At 49.1% G+C, this 22,750-nt stretch overlaps 1 protein-coding gene across 1 annotated transcript; it reads right to left on the bottom strand.

The window, feature by feature from the left end:
• Positions 1–2,485: 2,485 nt before the first annotated feature.
• Positions 2,486–10,652, bottom strand: OVOL2 (ovo like zinc finger 2). The gene is made up of 4 exons (XM_017835340.1): positions 10,553–10,652; positions 9,701–9,891; positions 7,335–7,524; positions 2,486–3,641 (listed from the first exon to the last, which is right to left on the bottom strand). Exons 1-4 carry the CDS (start codon positions 10,650–10,652, stop codon positions 3,331–3,333), a joined length of 792 nt encoding a protein of 263 aa, XP_017690829.1. The 3' UTR covers positions 2,486–3,330.
• Positions 10,653–22,750: the final 12,098 nt, after the last annotated feature.

Genomic DNA, 22,750 nt, shown 5'->3' with positions numbered 1-22,750 from the left:
AAAAAAATCAGCCAGAATGATACCTAAAAAAAAAAATGGACAGGCTTGCTGCTGAAGAAACTTAAATAGCTATAGTGTTTAATCTGGTGCTCCTCCATACTACTGATCCAGGGAAATGTGTCAATGAAACTTAGTTATAGTGGTACTTACTAATTCAAAGCTGGTCTAGTGGTGTTATGATTACTCTGTGCTTAATTAGATTTCTATCTAAAAAGTCAAACCATGGGGATGGAAAAACTGGGTTCAGAGATGACTAACCAGGAAGACGCAGCACAAGCTCTCAGAAGTTCTACCTGTTTTACAAGTGTCTTCCCACATCACAGAATTTTAGGAAGTGGATGGTTCAGTGTCACTGAACACTGCCAGTTTTCTGTGAAAGATAGCTCCATGGATACAAAGAGGGTGAGTATAAGCAAGAGATAAGATCCCTGGGCAGTAGCAGGAGGTGATAAAATGGGCTGAAATCCCTGTGTTGATTGAGATTTGATAGATCAGGGTAGTAGGGAACAGTTGGGCAATGTTTGGGTGGGATTGCTTTCTCTGTCAGTGCGACATACAGCCGTTAGATATCTGTCTCTGACCCATGTAAATGTTCAAACTCATCCTGCCCCCTAACAAATAAGGACAAGTCTGGAGCCTGGGCAGTGTGGGCACCTGTTGGCTTCGTCTGTGTTTGTTTGTTTAACAAAAGCCTTGTCTGTGGAAGGCTGCCAGCAGTGTTGGTTTGTAAACCTATCAAGTCTTGGCTGAGTCTATACCCTCAGAGACCCAGGAGAAGGCAGGCAGTCTTCAAAGACAGCAGTGGTCGAAGTCACTCGTGTCAGGCACTTCTGAAAGCGTGGCTGCCTCAGGCATCCCTGGGTAAGCTCTGGAGCATTTCTGTAGTGGCACAGGCTAGCACTGGTTTCTCCCGTAACAGAACTGGCAGGTGGCCATTGCCATTGTCACGCAAACCCAAACCCACTTTGTGATCAGTTTAAACTGACTTTCTAGACTTAAATTGATGTGCACAGGGCATTATCCTCTGCAGAAAAACTTGCCAGGCAATCAGGGCAGTTACTTCAGCTACAACATGCAGCTTTTCAGAGCTTTGCTCTCCATCCAGAGAGGGTTTTTTTATTTTTTTAACTTCTCCCTTTCTCTGTTACTGTGAGTGCTTTCTGTGGCCACCTCAGTGTGCCTGTGGTTCTTTCCACAGGGATTTGCTCTGGCAGTGATACAGGAGGGAGACCAAAACCAGTATGTGCTACAGGAGGGGTTAAAAAACAGCCCATGCACATACGTACACACACAAAATGTGTCTCTAGTTGCAAAGGGAGGGTTTCAGTCCTGGCTCCACTGGACCAGTGTAAGGACTGAGGTTTCAGCAGAGCTGAGCATACAAATCCTGTGCAGTTAGGTGAACACTAGTCTCTTTGCTCAGAGGGACTGTCCTAAACAGTCCCGCCCTGGAGCAGAACTCAGCAGTTTCATGACTGAGGCCTCATTGAGCAGGTTATGGAGGAGTCCCACCAGCACAACTGGCTGAACTAGCTGTTAATGCTTTCCTTAGCCCAGCAGTTTTGTGACTATTTGCCATCAAGCAAGCTTTGTTCAGAGCGAGCAACCTTCTCTTTATACTGTTCAGTTGTAATGGCATGATATCCAAAGAACTGGGGATCAGTGCATAAGCTTTTTGCAAAGTCAGGATCTTCTACTTTACCTCAGATGCTTTTTTTCCCAGCAACTTCCCATTTATTATTCTGTGAACTTTCCTGCTACATAGAATGACAAGTTTGTTCTTAACACAGTAGCATCACTTTATTATCCTTGCTTTCAAGGTCCCAGGCACCAATAGTTGTGCTGAATAAAGTATTAATATCATTAGGAATGCTTTAAAACCCTTAGAATCTTTTCCCCACAAAAACCCAAGCAGATGCCTTAGAAAACTGAAGCAAATGGAAAAGCTTTTTAAAATTCTTGCAAAATTGCTCAGAATCTCTCATTTTAGCAGTAATGACTATGAAAGTACTGGCTATGCTGGACTCTGTATTTTAGGTGGCTTAATTTCAGCTGTTGTTTCAACATATATAGAATACAGCATATCCTCCCCAAATGTACAGCTTTATTTTTTTAAAAAATCTCTAAATTCACACTCAGTAGTCCCCACAGGCTACCCTCTTAACTGTCCTGGGTCAATAGGAGCTGGAGTGGGACTACAGAAATCCAAAAGCACAGAGAGGTAGTACCAGTCCCTCATCATCATCATATCCTTCCCCGGTAGCATCAGTCTCACTAGGACCCTTCTAAACTGACAGTGGATACAGATGAGCAGCCAGATTCGTGCCTGCAGTTTTGCACTGATCCCATGAAGCAGAGACAGGCTAAGTCCCCCTTTTCACTGCATTGCACTGCTCTGTTGTATTAGTGAAGAAGCATTTGATTATAAAACAAAAAAATATCCCCAAACATCCCTCCCCCCCCCCAAATAGAGACAAAACTGCATTTCATCATGACAGAAAATACTTATCTTCAAGTTTTCTTTGGGTTTCTGGGTCGATATTGATGTATGTTAAAAGGATGTGGTAATAATCCTCAAAGCATGACAAGTCCAGGAACATCAGAGTTAAGGTTCCACTTGCATCTAAACATAAGAGTAAGTTCATGGCTTAAAATACCTAAATCAAAACCAAAAGTCTGCCCTGGAATAATGTAATTTGCCAGCAGAGAAAGTTTGGGAGGAAAAGTTCTGCATCCTTTCAGAAGAGTTTCAACTCACCTTGTATCACCCTTCCATAAATTGTTAGCTACTGCACAGGGGGCAGAGTTAAGGTTATTTGCACATTTTAACTTATTTACCAATACAATGTACTCCTGTTCTTAAGACACTTTAATTAAATTTGCGTAGAACAATGTACTAGTAGCTGTTCTTACCTGGCACTTTTCACTCAAACCTCTCAAAAGTAATTGGTACAGGAGGTAACAGAAATTAACTTTACAAAATACACTGGGGAAAGGTGAACTTAGTGGCAGCTGATGTGTGGTAGAGCTGAAACGGAAGACAGATTGCCCAAATGTCAGTTCAGTAAATACTCCATCTGAGAGGTGACAGCCTCTTCCAAGCTTTCCATTTTTATTGGCCAGATAAAAAAAGTTTGATGTTTCCATCATAAATGGGAATATTTCTTTCCAGTTGAGGTTCTACTAGCAACAAGAGAGTCCCATTAGCTAAAGCATCCCTTTAATTGCAGGTACTTTTTTCAAAATTGTTTTTAAAAAAATAATATATATATATATATATCTCATCCTACATGTAAACTTCATTCCTGTAGACCACTGTAATCCACTGCATTACTCATCTTTGTCATCATCCTTGGAGTTCCTCTGCAGGTCAGGGCTCAGTTTGTTTTGCAAAACTGCTGCAAGTTTTTTTGAGGTTTTTTTCAGGAAAGCACTTCCAGGATGAACGTTACTAACGTGCAGGTATAGGTCCTCTTGCGTGGGGCCTGTGTAGCCGCAGTCTTCGCACACGTAAAGTTTATCTCGCCTCTGTTTGTAGGCATATTGCTGCTGCACACCGTGAATCTTCTTGAGGTGGGACTCCAGGGAACAGCGCTGGGTGAAGGCTTTGTTGCAAACCTCACATTTGTAAGGACGAATTCCTGCAACATTTAAAGATTGTTCTGATTTACGTTTCTTAAAGCTGGCTTAGGAGCAAGGCTCTGGCAGCTACTGAGCACATATCTAGCAGCGGGGAGCTACTAGCCCAAAGAACTACCTATCTAAATAAAACATCCTACTTTCAGGCTAAGATTTTCAGGAATGGGTTGACATATTTAGGCATAGAAAACCTAGAAATGTCTTGAAAAGGTGTAGGCAGATGCTGATGATAACAGGGTCCCAACTGTGCTTTGGTCCTAAGGACGCCATTACAGCTCTTGCAAAACTTAAGTCTTAGACCTCTTGACTTTTTGAAGTCCTGTGATTAGGTAAAAATTTCAGCTAACCTGTCATTTTGGGTTTTATAATGAATGAAAACTTCTATCTTGGTAAGATTTTGATTTTTCTCTTTTAGTGAGCAAAACTTACTGAGGCTTCAGTGAATGGCAGCCTAGTGTGAATGCCCAGCTATTGCAGTGCTTCAAAGGAGCGAGAGCACTTTTCTACAATAAGTACAATGACTGAGACTACAAGCTCAAATTCTAGAAGAGAAACTCAGTAAGTTGAAAGAAGGGTTGGACTCAATCATCCTTGTGGGTCCCTTCCAACTCAGCATGTTCTGCGAAATAAATCTGTGAAATAAATCCATGTGTGTCCAGAGGAGGCAGAAGGAGCTCGCTTGTGATTTGAATGCCTGGGCAATTTCGTTCAGTACAAACAACCAACATTACAGAAATACTGAGCAGTAAAGGACATCCATTTTACCACCAATCAACACTGATTTAACAACAACCCTCCATACTTAAATAGCTGAGGATTAAGCAATACTTGAAAGAACCTAAACCAGTTGCAATTTTACTTAGTAGACTAGATCGGTAAGTTTTCAAGCAAAGACCAGCCTTAAAACTGATATAAGGAGTTATCTAACCTCCTTTTTTCCCCATGGAAGGTGATACATGACAATCTGGAAGATCAGACCTATGGTGAGCCAGGCAGAAATGGGCAAAGCACGTGTGTCCATTCAGACAGATGTAACTTTGTGATTGCACTGTGTTACCGCTCAGTTGCTGATGCTTCTACCAAAAATCCAAGCTAAACAGAAGTTCCAATAAGCAGCATCTCAACTGCATTTTTGCAAGTCTTGTAAAAAGAGGTTATCCCAGTGCACCGGATTTAACTATCAACACTGAAGTTTCCTAATGCCTACTGCTGTGAGACTGCTTCAGTTACATTAAACTGCAATTGGAGAGAAAGCCCAAACCTTCATTAGGATTCACACACAAAAAATGTATTTTTTACAAACGGTAGTCTGGGTGCAGTTTTACGCTCCTCTGAAGGCAATTAGGTTTAAATTGCAGGCACCATCCTTGGTGCCTGCTCCAGTGCTCCACAGGCATGCATACAAGCACAAAAAAGATAGTGCCAGGATGGCACAGCCCATCGAGACTGTGGGAACCTCTTCATCAATTAGGAATCATTTTAAAATTTTCTTTTACCGTGTATCTTAGATGCTTTTTAATGTTTAAGTCTGCTCATACCCTGAAGCTAGACTAGGATGCCTTTACTCTCTCTGACACTACTGTTGCACAGCCTCATTTCAAACACTACATGACAGTTTCCACTGAAACACCCACACCCAGTAAAGCACAGGTAGATGATCACCTGTAGCTACACAATAAAGCCCACACTACCACTTCCAGCCCATTTGCCTTCTTTTTAATATTCAAATATAGCCCAGCTTTCCTGAACAACAACCAACTTTGATATGAAGAAGGTCACTGCTTTCAGAGATGCCGTATCTCAGCCTGGAAAAGATACACATCAATACAGTATTGGTACCACTGCTGCAGCCAGCCCTCACCCCTGCCATCACCCAAGGCACCAGGCAAATATGGTGTATGTGTGCATTCATCCTAGTTTTAAGATGGAGAGGAGAAATAGTGACAGTAGATTTCTTCTAGTAAATTTGGGGACAATCTAACTATAAGATTCACATTTCCAGGGTTTTCACTCCTGTCCAGTAAAAGGATCCTTCTCCCCTTCCAGTGTTTCACAAAATTGGTTCCAATCCTGCAAAGAGATTTCAACTTTACCTGCCACAGCTTCTGAACAGAGACTGTCTTGGATTAAGTTTCTTAGCCTCAAAGGATGAGGATACAGATCGAAAAATCACTTCTTTTAGAAGCACTGACTCCCCACTTCAGCCATATCCCAATGGTAGCTCCCTGCTCACACCCAGCAGCTTTACTTTCCAAATGAAAGCTTTGCAAACAAACCAAAACAGCCCAAAACATTGGCTTCTAGCCAATGCCTTCCCATTGAAATGGGCATAATTTTTATGAGTTCTATTGTTCTACTGCTAAGAAACAGCTCCTACCTACTAACTATACTTGTGCCGCCTCTAGCAGTTTAGACACCTGGTTAATGGTGTCTAAGCCAAAGAAAGGGCACTGCAGAGCAAGCCCACATAGTCTCCAGCTCCCATTGGGTAACCACACATCTGGAAAGATGGAATGTGCCTGTGAGATGTGGTGGATGCATCTTCTGGGTGCCCAGCAGTGCAAAGTCTAAGCCTGCTGAGCACAGCCAACCTGACCTGCCAGAAAGCATTGCCCTTGATGAGGATGGGGGTTGACATTTATTTAAGCCATTGCTTCCACCAAGAAAAAGGAAGCAAATCAAAATGGCAGCCTTCTCCCTGCTCCAGGCTGGGATAAGCACTTCTGTAGCAGTGAGCTGGATTTGAGGCAACAGATCTGGTTCAAAGAAACACAACCACCACTATTTGGGATGGACTCGGGAGCTCAATCCACAGCAGAGTGGCCACAGAAAGCACATCCCTCCAGCCTGAGAGAGCAATACAAGAGCAAGAGCAGGAACCACTGTCAGGTGATTTTCAACCAACTGCTCCTGATTTTTAATGCATGCTGTGACCCCACATGACAAGTGAATAAAAACGGTTTAGGCCAGTGGTCAAAGTGATCTGGACAGCATGACGTGCAGAAGGAAACAGCTCCAAAAGGGAGCTGGAGGAGCTGGTAGCCCAAATCAGGAAGGGATGCAGCATGTAGGGTTAGCAGAAGTCAGGTGTGTTGCCTAGTTTCCCTAAAGAAGCTGCAGGCACAGCATGACCAACACTCTGGTTTCTCCAGACAGTGCCAAAAGCAAGCCACAACCCCATCCTGTGGAATAGCCAGCGGGGAAAGTTCTCAACAGCAAAAAAAAAAAAAAACAGGAAACTGCTGCTCGCTGCCTCTAGAGGGCAAAGCACTTTCATCCACCTCTTGCCTCTTCTTGTCTTTGTGCACTGGTCTCACAATAACGTGTGGTGATTTGCTATCCCAGGCAGGTTATCCTCAGTGGGTTATCCCACTCTTGCTGACCCAGGCATTGCAGCATGTGGCTGTGTCTGCATTGAGTCTGGATGTCAGGCATACACCCGCACTACTTCACATAGATTTCACTAGCTGTTCTCAGATTTCATCATTCCCAGGATTTTTCTCTGTCCACACTCATGTCTTCCCCTTTCCTCCACTGCAACTCCACTATTTTTTGCAAACGTTGTCAACCCGGGCTTTGTATCATGGTCTTGATAGCTTACCCTCACCCTCTCCTTGTCCTTATTCCACCTCACCCCTCCTCCCACCTCCTACTCCTCAGAGCCTCCCGTGAGTCCCCAGGGAACGCATTCTCACCAGTATGGGTCCGGACATGTCTTTTCAGATCAAAGGTGTCATTGAAGCCTTTTCCACAGAAGGTGCACAAGTGTCTCTTCACTTGGCTGTGGCACTTGATGTGACGGTTGAGCATTCGCTGCAAGCGAAAGCCTTTGCCACACAGCTCGCAGCTATGCAGTGCAGCATCATTACAGGTGCCAGTGGTAAACTGAGGAATGGAAGATGACTGGGTGAGTGGGCATCGAGATGAACAACAGAAGACCAGCAGAAGAAAAAAAAAAAACAAAATAAGGAGGGATGGCTTGTTGTGGCATTAAAAAAATCTTGGGATATATTAAAAATGAAAAGTGAAAGTATTCAGGAGATTCCTGTTGGGTGAAACATTCACATTTTCCTTGCAATCAAGTGGGGTATTTAATGTGCAGTGGGACTGATGCAACGCTCACCAGCTTGGAATCAGTGATTAAAACAAAGCCTGTGTAGTGGATACCTTCCAGAGGCAAAAACCTTTGTCCAGTCACATCCACAAGCACAAGGGCTTAGGCTACAAGCATCTTTCTGTGGGGCCGCCTGTATGTTTGCTCCTGCACTCAGCTAATATCCCGGATGGAGATGGGAAGTCCTCCAAGGTATGAGAAAGTTGTATTATGCAATGCCTTTGCTAATCATGCTTCCAGCTGCTATGGGTCCCAGCAGTGATAAAAAGAGTGGGTTGGAGAGATAAACCTAAGGCACCTTGTGCTAACTCAATAGAGACTGAAACAATGGCACTAATTTCCTTCCGTTGGTCTCCCTGGCTCGTTAATTAACAGCAGTGTGACATTAAGGGGTAATCTCATTCCCACTCCTAGCACCAAAAGTATTGTGCCAACACCATGACCTAACTTGACGAAGGCAGACATTGATGATTCAGCTCTGGGGAAGATCGTTCCTCAGAGGGAAAGCTCAATTTCTGGAAGTTGCAAATACTTCACTGCTAGTTTACCCATTCATGGGAGAACAGAGACATGCTCACTGATAGACACTCAGGATGTGAGAAATCCAGCAGAGCAAGCAGCACCATGCACACACATCCATCAGCCCTCATGGTGCTTTTGAGGAGTTTCTGTGAAACTCTGAGAAAAACCCAACTCTGCTGAAATGGGTTGAATGCTGTGACAGTTACTAGTAGCCCGGGTTAAATTATACAGAGTAGGTTAAAATCAAACAGCAGCAGGGCAAGCTCTTCACAAAGACAGGAATACATTTGGTTGGTTTTTTTTACTGAAGAGCCAATTATTTTTCCTAGTCCTCCTCCTTTGCTTACTACTGAAGCAGTGCTACTTGAAATCGTAAAAAACGGCAGCTGTGAAACCATGAGGTGTGAAACTAGAGGAGGAGCCATCTGGGAAGAATCTGTTGGGCAACAGGGGTATAACTCCTCCTCGAGCAGCTGCATATAACCAGGGTGAAAACATAATGTTAATCATGAGAATATGATGATTGAAAGTCTGTCATCCCACAGAGACAATGGGAATTTTTACAGCTCTGTCCAGCAAAGCAATAGCCAGGGTTTAAGGAGGCGTTAACTACCAGCAGTGAACACATCTCCTTCCTAGGCTGGGTTGGCCTGTCTCCACTTCTGCTGAGGGGACCCTGGATGTTCAGTGCTGTTTGGGAGGTCAGTGTTAAGTTCTCAGTACCATGGGGACCTGAGGCACCATAAGTAATTTGCCTTCTCAGCCTTGGGAGGGAAATCACGGCTCTGTTCTCCTGGTTCTGTCCAAGGGACACCCAGAGATCCTGCCCTTGCAGCAGAGGGGCTCTTCAACAAAGTCAGTGGACAGATAATTGCTTCATTTCACCCTAGGCCGCCAGGCGACCTCAAGGTGGAAACAGCCTCTCACAGCTTCAGAGGAGAACCTTTAATTAGCTGCTATCTTGATAAGTTAAGAGGGTAGGGGAGCAGTGTGAAGCTTCACCCCAGCCCCCTTGGTGAAGGCTTGACTACAACCTAGAAGGCAGTCTTCAAAGAGGCCCCATGTTAAGGAATGAGATCCACCCACGCACCATGGGGCATGACTCCTAGCTGCCAGGGCTGGTCCTTCCTGGCTGGGTTCAGAGCTCCTGCAGGACCCGAGCCAAGCAGGTCAGGGGCAGCATGTCCCAGGCAAGGATAAGAGAAGGCAAAGGGCACTGGAAGATTACAGTATATCGCTTATGAAGCTTGCCCTGCAGCTGCCATCCTATGGCCAGCATGTTCACGGACCTCTTGCTGTCATCTCTTGCAGAGACAGCCCAAGGGACTGCTGGCACCTGGTGTCCCCGATCAGCAGCCAAGCCTTGACCTTGAACTGTGGTCACCCCATCACGGGTGGTAAGATGGTTGGGTTGCAGGAGGTTACCTTGATTTTCGACCTGACCACGGGGCGCTTGACGGCCAGGTCCAGCAGCATCCCTCCGGCCATGCCCAGGTCACCACAGGCAGGCTGGGGCGTCGGGGGGTCGCTGGGCTCAGCATCCCGGGTCCCGCTGCTCCCGCTGCTCTCCAGGCTGCAGCTGTCCTCATAGCCCAGCATCACGCAGCCGATCCCCCCTGCAGCGAGGTGAGGACACGATAAAGAGGGGGGACCACGGAGCCAGGGGCAGGGGAGGGGACGCAGAAGGCGGGAGCCGCCGGGCCCCGGTGTTTAACCTGCGGGCGGGCCCGCGGGCGGCGGGGGAGGATCCCAGGCTCACGCTGCAATCGGAAACTCAAACACGAACGGTCCCAAAGTTCAAACAAGCCAGCTCCGCCGCCTTCCCGTTATACCCCGGACAAGGGCAGGAGGAGGAGGCCTAGAGTACATCACCCCCGCCGCCCTGGGTCCGTCCTTGTCCTCCCCCCGCCACCTTTCTCATGCAAACGAAGTTTCCCACCTTCCCGGGCACACACACATTCCCCCCGCCCCGCCATCCCCGGAGTTGGAGACGGTGCCAGTCATAGGGGAGGCATCTCCCGGCGGGGGCAGCACCCCTGCCGATGGGAGGGGAGTTTTCCCCCAAGTGTTGCCCACTTCCCCCCTCCCTGCGTTTAGTACAGTTCTCTCCAAGCCACCGCCCGCCCGCACGCCCGCTCCTTCGGGGCTCCCTCGGCCCAGCAAAGCCCTCTCCCCCAACTCTAACCGTCCGCAGCCCGCGGGGGCTGGCGAAGACCCCGCTCCCTCCGTTCCTCCCGGCAGCGACGGGTGCGGGCAGGCAGCCCGCCGGCCCCGTACCTGGGATGTAGGTGTCGGCTCTCTCCTCGTCGGGCAGCCCATCCCAGCTGCGCACTGCCGGCTGCGGGCTCCGGCGCTTCACCAAGAAGGCTCTGGGCATAGTGAGGGCAAGGGGCACGGCCGGGCACGGAGCGAAGCGGCGGCTTCACCTCGCCGCCCGCCCGCAGCCCGGCAGGGCGCGGGCGCTGCGCTGCCGTCCGAGGGAGCGAGACCGCACGCACCGGGCAGAGCCGCCGAGGCACGGGGAGGGGAAGGGGAGGGGAAGAGAGGGGAGAGGAGAGGGTGGGGGGGGAGGAAAGTTTCATAAGGTGGAATAGAAAAATGCACCAGGAAACTTGGGAAGGAGCATGCGTGCTGCAAACATAACGGTGTCAACAAGTCTGCTTACCTGTCCGACCGGTTGGAGCAGCTGAGCTTTGTTCCAGCCCTTCCTAAGGCATGAATGTTTGCAAAAGAATTTAACGTCTGAAAATTAAAAAAAAAAAAAAAACACGAGGAGGGGAGCCCCGCCGCTGCCGCTTCCTTGCCGCCCTACCGGCGGGGACCCCATGGGGTCCGACCCACTGCCAGCCCCCCGCACTGGGATGCCGCGGGCAGCCTAGAGTGCTCACCACTATCGGGTGCGGGTCCCGCCGTCCACGGGGGGCTGCGCTGAGAGCCCCCGGGACAGCCCGTCGAGGGGAAGACTCCCGAGGGCACCGGGGAAGACGCCCTCGGGGCAGCAGCCGGAAGAGAAAGTTGTTACTATTTTTCTTAATGACAAGCCCTTCTTCTGTTAAAAAAAAAAAGTTTTATTCTTTTTCAGTCATTGATTTAAAATTAAAAATGTCTCACAGCCTTTCCTCTCCCCCCACTCCTTGTTTTTTTATTTGCCTCTTGTCCTCTACCCCTCTTCCCGAAGTGGAAATGAAATAAAGACAAGAGGCTGGGGGTTGGGGAAGGAAGCAAAAGAAGCAGAAGAAAACCCACAAAACTGCACTGAAAAGTCTGCAAGTGTAGCAAATCCTATGCCTGGTGTGGCCTTGGGTATTTAACAGGAGTACCTTCTCCTGCCTAATATTCAATCTGCTTTTTAATTAAATGCAGTGGAAACACACTTGGTGCCTTCCTCCCCAAGCACATCTTTGCAGCAAAGCCAGCACAGGGATGGAGCAGTTGAGGCTAGTGGGACTGAGCACCAAGAGCTGTTTCCCCAGCTTGGTTTCCCTTCAAACTTGGTCACTCTTCTCTAAGGTTTCGGCTCTCCTCCCTAAGGGCAAACCACAGGCCAGGGGGAATTGATGGGAGATTCACCTTTGTTTCCTTGAGACAAAAGTTTAACTTCAGGGGCTGGACCTGGAGCCTCTGGAAAGGACACACCTTCAAATGTCGTAGCCAAGTGAAAGACTTCAGCTTGACTCAGGTCCTCATTACTCTTTTGGGCTCCAGGGGCAAAGAGGTGTGAGCTCTTGTGTGGGTCTGAGACATGGGGGTGTGGGACTGGCTGGACCACCAGAGCTGGAGAAGCTCCGGCTCCAGCCCCGAGTGCCGCATCACCTGACACATTGTCAGAGATCTCCTCCAACAATTGGTATTTCCAGCCAGGAAATCTCAGCCATGAGCCACAGCAGCCCTACCCACTGTTTTGATAAGGTCTAATTGAGCAACACCACAGGCACAGACATCTTTATCCCAGCAGAGGAGTTATCCCACCGCTCAGCACTTTGTCCTCTAGAAAGGCTTTTAAGCCCTGACCGCTGACCCACGAGATAGGCCCTGGGAGTGGCGGCAAAGACTGGGGGCACTTACTTGCTGCCCCTACTCCTGCAGGGAGTTACAGTCTCTGCAGGTACCAGTAAGAAGCCACCTCAGCATGCCTTCCGGCAATACCTCAGCAATACCACAAGTAAAACCTTCTCTTTCTTTCTCTTGAAGGCTGTGTAATTTCTCTGTTATGTCTGAGATTTTGCTCCAGGGCAAAATGCAGCTATGTGGGGTTTAATTGATTTTTTGCAATGCTTTCAATTTGAAATTTCTTTTATTTTAATGATTCCTTGTCTTTTAAGCCAAAAGAGGTAGTAAATGACATTAATCACAATGCTCCCAAACCAAGAGACAACTTCACTGTCATCTGGGCTTTCTCAAATCCTGCTTTGAGGTTCCTATTTAATGAGGTCCTGGAGGACACACTTCACTTACAATTCAGATGTGCACTCACAAGCATAGCTGAATCAGGAACTAAATTATTATTACGAGCTCTGGAGCCTTGACATGAGTGGTCAGTGCTGAGGTGTGCCCACCACCACTGTAGACACAGAGTGGAGAAAGTCTTGCAGCCTCTGGCAAGGCAAGAAGAGCTGGATGGAGAGACATCAGCTACATGAAGTAGAGCACCTCAGTGGTGGTAGGCTGCCTTCCCCCTGAGCTAGCAGGTAGAAATACAGACTGTTGACCAAGCCTTGTTGTTGCTTGGCCAGAGCCCATAAGAAAACCATACTGCCTTTCCTAAAAGTACCATTCCTTGGTATTTTCTAACCTGGAAGAGCCTGGGGAGCATGCTCACAGCACGACCCCACCAACACTGTTGCAGGGAGCCACATGCAGCAGCATGAAGCGGAATCCTTGGGGCCACACTGTCTTCGGCAAGGCAGCCCCCAGACATGTCACTATCTGTGTCTGTGGGCTGCTGGTGTCCTTCTCCATACACCCACTGAAGTGATGTTTCATGTAGAGCTCAAGCACTGTAATCACTCAATAAATAATTACACTAATGAGATAATGGCACACAAAGATTTCTATAGGATCTTGTTTAATTTTCAGCATTACTTGAGTGTGGGAGAAAATTCAGTTCATTAAATTAACATTTTGGGTGTAAATCAAATTAAGTGTACAGAACGTCCTGTAGAGTCAAAGCACAATGGGACCCCCCCTTACAGATTTGACTACTAAAATTTATTTCATTTCACTCAAATAATTTGTGAGTGAGGAGGGAGAGATGGAATCAAACAATGAATCAGCCATGTGTTGCAGTCACAATCAAACCCCGCTCCTTCCCAAGCTAACCCTGTGGGGAGATTGAATTGATGGCCATGTGCGAGGAGCAGGGGGACTTGTCCCTTCTGGAGGACCCCATCTTGCTGCCAGCCTTACCCCTATTGATACGGCACCTAGAAAGAAGTGGGGAAGGCATGCTAGGGGGCAAGGACCTGGGTGCAGGGAGCAAGGGAAGGAGGCTTGAGAAGAGCAGAGGAGAGATGTTCAGTAAAAGAGGTGTAATTAATATTTTAGCTGTGATCCTGAGAAGCCCTGTCCTTTCTTCTTCTTGCCTGGGCTACTTTTCATCATGATCAGCATGATGCAGCTGCAGAGGGACATGGCCTGGGCAGGGACGTGGGTTTGATTGCACAGCCCAGCAGAGACGAACACTGTTGAAAGGCACAGTCCCTCAGCAATGCCATGGCGATGTCTTAGAGCATGGAATCCAGCAAAGGGACCTTCACGCTCAGCCCCCAATGGGATCTTGCTCCCAGCCATCACTCCTCCTGCGCAGAAGTGGAGGGACTCCAGCAGGTACACCTACAGGGGCTGGGGATACTCTGCCACAAGGCTGACAGTAGTCACCCAGGGCCCTATTTCTGTTGATTTCTCATGATTTTGATCCAAATCAGGCCAGACAGAGATGAGACCCTGGCTGGTACAGGAGCCTGGCAATGCAACAGTGTAACCTTCGGTTTCTGGCTCCCACCAGAACTCAGGTGGGGATTTATACAAGTTTACTGAGCATGAAAGAAAGGCCACAGCTTCACGTCCTTGGGAAGATGAACCTTTATTGTCTGTGTTCTGTGATGTTCTTGAAACACCAGGGCTGGGACATCTGGGCTGCTGCAAGTCACTCAAGCACCCAGCTGACACCCGCTTGGCTGGTGAACCCTCATGCTGCTCGTAAGAGATACTTTGTGAGACATGAAGAGGAGGCTGGGTGTCAAAACTTTGCGCAGTTCTCTGCAGGAAACACCCTGGTGTGACACCCCTTCCTTGAAATGCTCTGCATTTCTCCATCTGAGGTGGGATGCTGAGCATGGAGGTCCTTGCAGCACCCAGGAATGGGCACCATGAGACCACCAGGAGCCCTGGGTTTGCATCCCAGCCACATTACAGAGAGAGGGTTCACAAAAGGAAGTATCTCTTTCCTAGCCTTTCCCAACCTGCTGCCTCTCTGGATTATCCAGTGGAGGACGAGCATGTCATAGGGTCTTTCAAGAAGGATTGTGGGGACCTCTGAGGACCATGTCTTAAAAGCCCACAGAAAAGTACAGAGGAAATGTCCCCCTGCTCTAGAAGAAAGCTTCACCTGGGGTACATGCTGTTTACAGCCCCAGCTTTCCTTCTACCTGCATGGCTGCCCTTGGTGCTGCAGCTCAGCATCTGCCTGTGAAGAGGCAACATGCTCCTGGAGATGCTCTTGTCCAGCCCGCCCCGCACCCCATCGCATGCCTACAGCACCAGCGTGACTCAGATGGGTTTCAGCAGACGCCTGCAAACACACATCATGCCTTGCTGGAGGGGTTGCCCTTGTCTCTGAGAGCAGGTTCCCACCCAAAGCACGGCATCTCCAGGAGGTCTGGGGGATGTGAGCATTGCTGGGGGTGGCACAGACTGACAGAGCAAAGCTACTGCCCTAGTCATGCCTGCGCAACACCCTCTGTGCTGCCGCCTTGGGGCCAAGCCTGACCACTGGAAAGCTGTGCTTCCAAGCCAGGTTTTGGCAGCTCTCCTGCTTAGATGAGGAACCACTTCACCACAGCGGACAGAGTGGCTCCACGCCAGCATTATCTTGGAAGGAGAGAATAGCAGCTCCACAAGCTGCCCCAGTTTGGAGGGTGATCTGCTTTCCTTGACTGAGCAGGGAGAGATGGAGAAGGTGCCAGCTGGGGGAAGATGGCTCCCCAGGCTGCAGCAGAACCTGCCCTGCCTGTGCTTCCCTGCTGAGTTTCAAAGAACCCCACCAGGCTGACTCATCGGGCTCCTGTTTCCCTGCCTCCCACGGACCCTGCCACTCCCAGCGTCTCCCTGTCTTTCTCCACCTATACCTCCGCTTCCTTCCCACTCCCCCCATCAGCTTGGCGCTGTCTCTCTGGCTGCCCACTCACTGTGGTTCTGCTCCCCTGGGGCACCCAGCATCACCCCAGGTTGTCTGGCTGCTCCCCAATGAGCCTCTGAGTCCCACTCCCTGCGGAAATGGCACCCAGCCACTCTTGTAAAGTCCTTGTGGGGTGTCAGACCCCAGCAGCAACCCCTGAGCATCCTCCCCATGGTATCCATAGCCTTGATGAGGCTGCTGGAGGACCCTGTGTGCCTCTTATCCCCTGCACATGGTCCAACACAACTCTGTGAGGATCATGACCCCCTTGGAGAGATGTCCATTCTCACAAGGTGGTTGGCAGAGCCCTGAGCTCTCAGACTCTGACATAGAAATCTGATTGAGTGAGGGTCTGTCTCTGGAGGTCTCTGAAGCCCCTTACCAGCTTTAACTGCACTGTCTAACTTTTTTTTGTTGCTTGGATCCCTTCAATCTCACTGCATGGTGTTTCCTCCCTGGGAACTTCAATTTGTTCCTACCAAGCCTAATAGAGCAGCAAAGGTTGCAAAGGTAGCGAAATTCCAAGAGTTTCCTTCAAATTGGTAGCTAAATAGAGGACAGAAAGCTACGCCCTCTGAATGTTCCTGTTGTACTTAAAAATACACTGCTTTTACTAGACACCAACAAATCCACACGGGCTCTAACTTCCCAAAGCTACATCCATGTAAGTCAGAGCCCTGCCAGGTCTTCAATTAACCAGTTGCTGCTGCTGGTGGCCCTCAAACCCAGGGTTTCTCTGATGTTTTCACAAAAGACGTCTCTCTATGCACCAAACCCAACAGCTGTGTGAACAGCGAAGAAATGGGGCAGCAGCTTCTTGCTCTTTTTGTCCAGTGATTTGGATTTTGGATTCTCTCTGGCAGGTCACAGAAAGATTCAGCCAGGTGGGTTCAGCCAGATGAGCAGCTTCCCCATCTGAGCCCAATTCCATCTCCAGAGGGGACCACAGCTACTGCATAAATACAGTGGAAAGGCTACCACAGGTTGTCAACTGACATCCACTCCCTGGCTTTATCCTTGAGAGAGATGTTTTCCCTCCTTATGTTCAACTCATCATCACCATATCTCCATGCTACCATTTTGCTGCCCAGCTGGAGTCTACTTCAGCAGGGTGACCCATGCAGATGGGAGGCATTGCCCCAGAAAAGACACATTTTCCCTGATATTGGCATGCACTGTGCATCGGGATGTGCTGCTGTCAAGATACACTTGACACACGTCAGGATGCGCTGCTGTTGGCACACATTGCTGCCAGGATGCGCTGCACCTTGGGATGTGCTGCTATTGGGATGTCCTGATGCTGAGATGTAAGTCAGATCAGGATGCACCACCATCAGGATGCACTGGTTTTGGGATGCACTGCACACCAGGATGTGCTCTGAGGCTGAGAGTTCAAGCAAGGCATGCAAAGCCTGGCTGCTGGGTCAGCAGCCTGTCTCATTAGCTGACTGGGATTTATCAGGGATTAGGGAGCAGGCAGTCACCTGGTTCACTAGGGAAAGCTCTTCATGGAAATGTGGGTGCTGGCTGGGTGCTAGTGAAAAAAAAGCTGAATGAGCCACAACTGGGGTCTGACCCAGTCAGTCCCTTTCCAGGTTCCTAAAAATAATGAGTGTGCTTTTGAAACGCCTTTAAAACCCCAGCTTCCCACAGCTGGTATGGGCTGATAAGCTGCTGCAACACCTTGGGGGGCTGTAGGGGGCTGCGCTTTCCCCCTTCCACAAGCCCTGCCAACACTGCCATCCCCCTCCAAGCTCCAGCCTCGGTGATAGAAAATCCCCTGTCCCCTCCCCAAGGACAAATGGCACTTCTGGGGCCCCCAAGGCTTCCTCATTCCTGCCAGATGATGGCTGCCATAAACCCCATTGTATGCATATGGAGTTGGAGCATTTCTTTACCATTTCAAAAATCTCCAGGAGAGATTTTTGACAGGTGCTTTTGAGGGAGAACAGAAAGATTAACAGAGTGAGGGAGCAGTAACCAGGACAGAGAGGGTCAGTTATGAGCTGGAGGAAAGAATAACTCTCTCCAGTTGGGTGCTCAGGATGGTCCTATCGCCGCCACCCCTGGCCAAGCAGTGCAACTCCCTGGGGGTTATGGCAACAGTAGAGAGAGAAGATGAGGTTCCTCTGGGCTCCCCTCAGCTCCTCTCCATCAAGGAGAACCACCAGGACAGCCTTGGCTACTGGCAGTGCTGATGCCAGCCTGAGCACAAAACTGCTCTAGGCAGGGCCAGGGGACAGGACAGGATGTCCCAACCCCTGTTGGGAGAGTCTTTAATACTGCTGTGTTAGAGATGGACCTTTCCTGCTCCTTGTCTTGGTGCCACGTGTGCATGTGGAGGGCTGGCTCCTTGCAAGGATCCAGTGCTGCTGCTGGAGAGTCCTTGCCTGTCCTGCCTATGCTACAGCAGAGCATCTGCTCCAACAAGCCCCGGATGAGTTAAGCACCAGGATATACACCCACTGCCTATGAAATCACTCAGGGAGCTCAGTGGTGCTGCTTCCAGCTGGGGTCCTTTTCCTACAGCTGTGGTTTGACAGCTGGAGGGACACAGTGCTGGCTGCAGCACCTGTGGATGTCTCTTGCCCCCTCCACGCCCACCTAGATGAGGCCAAAGCCTTACTTTAGCCCTCCTCTCCCTGCTCCCTGTTCAGCAGCACCACTGCAGCCCAAGAAGCCCTCTTTCTCCTGGGGGAGCCCTGGGAGGGTATGAGCTGGGGGTGCAGCACCCCACAGGGCTCACCTTGCTTTGGGGCCAGAGACTCCCACACCTCCCTGCCTAACAGTGGCCCTAGTGCTGAGGTGGGGTTACCTTTGCCATGCAAGCTGAGGGTGACTGCAGAATTACTCTGCCAATGCTTTGGGGTTCTATAAGGGTTTTTATCTCCCAGTGCCTTTTACAATGATTTCCAGGAAAAAAAAACCCAACCCCATGCCTGTAAGCATCTCTGCCCTCAATTCCCAATGGCACTGCTAAAACACCTGCCTCCCGCCATCCATGGGCAAGGGTCTGTGCAATTGCCACCAATATAATTATAAAGTGCTGGGTTTACATCCTCTCTCTGCTGCTGAGCAGATAGACTTTGGCCTCCACCTGCATTTCAACTGCCCCTCCTCTCTCAGGGGAAGCACACGCAGGAGGGAGCCGGGGTGCATTCCCTGAGTTGGGTACCCTCCTCAGTGTCCCAAAATGAAGGGCACAGACAAGCCGTGCTATGGGGAAAGTGAGGAGAGATGTGGTAGGGAGCCACCATCCAAACTGCTCTCCCCCCTTCCCCTATCCTGGTGATGCGGGGCATCTGGGGCCATGAAGGCCTTGCCACCCTGCAGCCAGGGCAATATGAGGTGGTGGCAGTGGCGGCCGAGCCCACACCTTAGTTTATTTACCTGGAGGCAACCCACTGGTGTCCCCAGGGCTGGCTGGCTAACATGTAACTAACATAACTGACTATAAAAATCAGCAAGACTCCATGAGTGGCTTCCCCAGGTTTCTGCCCTCACCACTGGAAGGAGGAAGTGCATGGGGAATTTAAAATCAAAAGTAACTGTTTTTCGGGTTGCTCTGCAAATGGAAGTAAAGTTTTAATGCTTCCTTCCTCGTAATCTTGCTCGTAATCGTGCAGTCCTCCATCATTAAACCTCAGGACAATCAAACTTGCTTCCCTCCAGCTCCCTGGAAAGAACTATCAGAGCCCTGGGGCTTGTCTGCATGGGAGAAGCAACAAAATTCATCCAGATTGCTGGTGAGAACACATCAGAGGCTGGTGAGGCTTCCATACAAGTGCTGAGGGGATGAGTTTGGATGGCTTTCACTTCATTCATGCCCAACAGAAAATAAAACTTGCCCAAGCCAGCCATACCTCCACCTGCCTAGAGAGGAGGCTAACCTGGTCACAATAAGGCATTTTTAATACATACATTTCATTAATTTAAACTATTTTTTTTAGTTTCTGGGCACGGAGAAGTCCCCAGTGACCATGCCTCTGAATTACAGAGGAGGGACACAAAAATTACCACATTACAGTTTTTTCCTCTGCATAATGCATTTTTCAATACCAACAACATGACTCCCCCGGCAAATCCAATAGAAACATTTACTGCAGGGCCAGAGCAGCTGCACCTGGACAACAGATGCCTACACTGTCATAACCAGGTCTGTCACTGTTGTGGGGGGACAGGAATAATTCTTTTTCTCAAAGTGAAAAAGGCATCACAGTGAGATAAAAGTGTCTCTACATCATAGCAATTCTATATTTTTGCTGCTATTATTAGCACTGCCATAGGGAGAAAATCAATGCTAATAAGAGCAGGCACAGTGTGCTCCTCTCTTTGGTAGATTATCCTGAGTGCTGAGCTCTGTATCTATCTGGTGACCTTGCAGACTGTTGTGCAGGCACCTGCATGCATACCTGCACTCGTCAGCCACACATGGCTTCACAGAGAAAATGAAAACTTGGTTTAGCTTGAATTTGGGTTTAGTTTTTTTGTCTTCTTTGCCACTAGGGTAGCTGAGCCACTGTGTCCTGGTGGAGTGCTCCAGGTGCATGCAAAGTCTACTGTGTGAGCACACATGCCTTCATGTACATGCCCACCCAGGAGGGAGGGAGAGCTGCCTCTGCGAAGAGGGAAGCTTTGTGAAAACATACCATTAGGATTATTTTTGCTTGCAGTTTGATAAGTGAGAGTGGTTCCTCATATTCCATGGGAGAAATGGAGCAGGAGGGGGCTGTGGTTCAGGACGCGAACCTGGAAATAGGGTCTGTTCAAACATTGTCCTCCTCCTCTGCAATATCTTGCAGGCTTTTCCTTAGGCTTTTTCCTTTTTTTTTTTTTTTTTTTTTTTTTTTGTCGCTAAGGCAAGCCACAACTGAGCAAACTGTTTTCTGGATTCTCTGGTGGCTAATAGGGTTGAGCTGACACTGCCACCCCTTCCCTTCATGGGATATTACACTGCTCAGCATAACCATCCATTACACAAAGCTCAGCCTGAACTCCTCCACATCATCAAAATGGTTGGAATGGAGAAATAAATATGGAAGTCTTAATGAGATGGGGCCTGCAATGCAGCCTTATCAAGGAGGGTGGCAAATGCCTGTGTAAGAGCACAGAGGCAAGGGAGGGGGTGGATGAGGCACAAAGGCTGCACAATTTTCTTTGAAATCCAGGAAAAAATACCCCCTAAGGATGGACTGAAGATATGTTATCCAAGACCACTATATAGATCTGAGCTCTTTGCCCAGGGGAAAAATGGCCTTCAGCTTTTCAGAGTCTCCTTTAGGCTTTGCTAGTCACACACGCCCTATCAGCCCCACGAGACATCTCTGCAACGGGTCAAGGGTCACCAAACTTGTGTTCATTGGGGTAACTGATATCTTCTCTCTTGTCCTTCTCCCAACCACCACCTAAAACAGTTGGTGTCACCACTGGGCACTCCTGCCCTCTCTCCTCCACCACCCCCACTTCTGTGCCTCTGCAGTGTGCCTCTGGTGGGCTTACCCAACCCAGCTGGAAAAGTGTCTCAGAAAAAGAAAAATGGGCTTTTCCACACCGTTGCTACTGCAGGGTTTTGAACCAGACCATCTGGTCCATGGCTAGGTTTGGAAAAGGTTCCCTCCCTGAACGAGCTCACCTTAAGCATGGAAAGGGGGTAACCCCCCAAAACAGAAGAGCAGGGCCATGGCAGGGAAGGCAAGCCCTTCAACAAGGCCCAGCCATTGGGAGGAAGGGAGAAGAGCAGGAACACCTGACCTACCATGGAAAAAACTCAGGCACCTGCTGAGGTTGAGATTCCTTGTGCCCCACCATACTGCCTGGCAGTGAGCTGTGGCAGATGCTTGGAGAAAAAAAGCACAGGAAGGAGTCAGGAATAAGCCTACATCTTTCACAACAAACCTCCCACATTCTCGTTCATTTGTGGTTTAAGGAGCTTGTGAGAAAAAAACAGCATCCAGACATCAAGGGTGCTCCAGGAATTTGTACAGTTCCTTTCTGAATTTATAGGTAGGTTCAATTTCTAGAGTACAAGGGCAATGAATTCCACAACTTAGTCCCACATGGTGCAACCTTTTTCTGCTTGGTTTAAGCTTGTTACCCACTGGCTGTGGGAAACAGTGAATGGTTGTTCCCTGACTTCTATCAGGGTTTTAGAGACCTCGTGGTATATCCCCCCCACCCCAGGCATCCTTTTGTTTGATACATTCCTAAGAGTCACTCTTGTGCACCTCTGCTATGCTCATTTGAGTGGCAAGGCAGCAGATAGTGAGTGCTGACAGGTTCTCCGATGCATGGCTGAGCATCTGTCTGCTCCACAGAAGCCAGGGAGAAGTTTGCTTTTAAGTGTTATGGGGCAAAAGTGCCCTGAAAGGCTGAAGCCTTCTAGTTGAGGCCTGGATCACCTCTGAACATGGTGGATCAGTATCATTCATGACAGCCATCTGTTGTTCTCACACAGGAGCAATGGAAATATAACTTTTTCTCTGTCTGTGAAGCACTCACACACTCCAGTGAGGAGGTGCCAGGGAAAAGCCCCCAGGGAGAGGCATAATTCTGTCTTCGGAGCATGAAAAAGTGCCAAACATGGGGCTTTAGAGCCACACACTGAACAATGAGAAGAAACCAAACAAGTGAAGAGCGTCTTTCTCCAGACGCTTGTCTTATGCAATTCGGGTTTTCTGAGCAAAGTGCGTGCAGAACCGTTTTACTTCACACAGTAAAACCAAAAATCTTTCTTGTACTCAGAAGAAACCTCCTTTCTTTTGTTTTAGAGCTGCGACCGCACTGGAAATGCAAGCGAACGCCGGCAGGAAGCTCCAGACAACAGCCCCTGCGGCAAGGCACCGGGAGGCACGGGCACAGCCGGGCACGACCGAGCACAGTCGGGCACCGTCTCCCCAGTAGGGGCGTTGATGAAACAAAGGCCCGTCTTTAGCACCCCAGGTCAGAGTTTTTAGCCAGAAGTGCAAGTGCCCAGCCTCTGCAGGGCGACAAGTCTCCCGCGGCCCCGAGGAGCCCCGGTTCCGCTCCCCGTGCCGTGCCGACAGCCGGTAGCGGCCCCTCCCAAATCCCCTCTCCTTGTG

This window comes from Lepidothrix coronata, unplaced genomic scaffold (assembly GCF_001604755.1).
Source record: "Lepidothrix coronata isolate B3197 unplaced genomic scaffold, Lepidothrix_coronata-1.0 Scaffold255, whole genome shotgun sequence".
Classification (NCBI taxonomy): domain Eukaryota; kingdom Metazoa; phylum Chordata; class Aves; order Passeriformes; family Pipridae; genus Lepidothrix; species Lepidothrix coronata.
This window is presented reverse-complemented; position numbering and strand designations above follow the sequence as displayed.

What these genes read in the sequence shown, in the direction of transcription:
- OVOL2 (XM_017835340.1), bottom strand. Translation starts at nt 10,652, where the DNA reads ATGCCCAGAGCCTTCTTGGTGAAGCGCCGGAGCCCGCAGCCGGCAGTG. An exon ending in AGCCGACACCTACATCCCAG is followed by an intron (nt 9,892 to 10,552) that starts GTACGGGGCCGG and finishes ACCTCGCTGCAG; the next exon opens with GGGGGATCGGCTGCGTGATG. An exon ending in TGGTCAGGTCGAAAATCAAG is followed by an intron (nt 7,525 to 9,700) that starts GTAACCTCCTGC and finishes TCCATTCCTCAG; the next exon opens with TTTACCACTGGCACCTGTAA.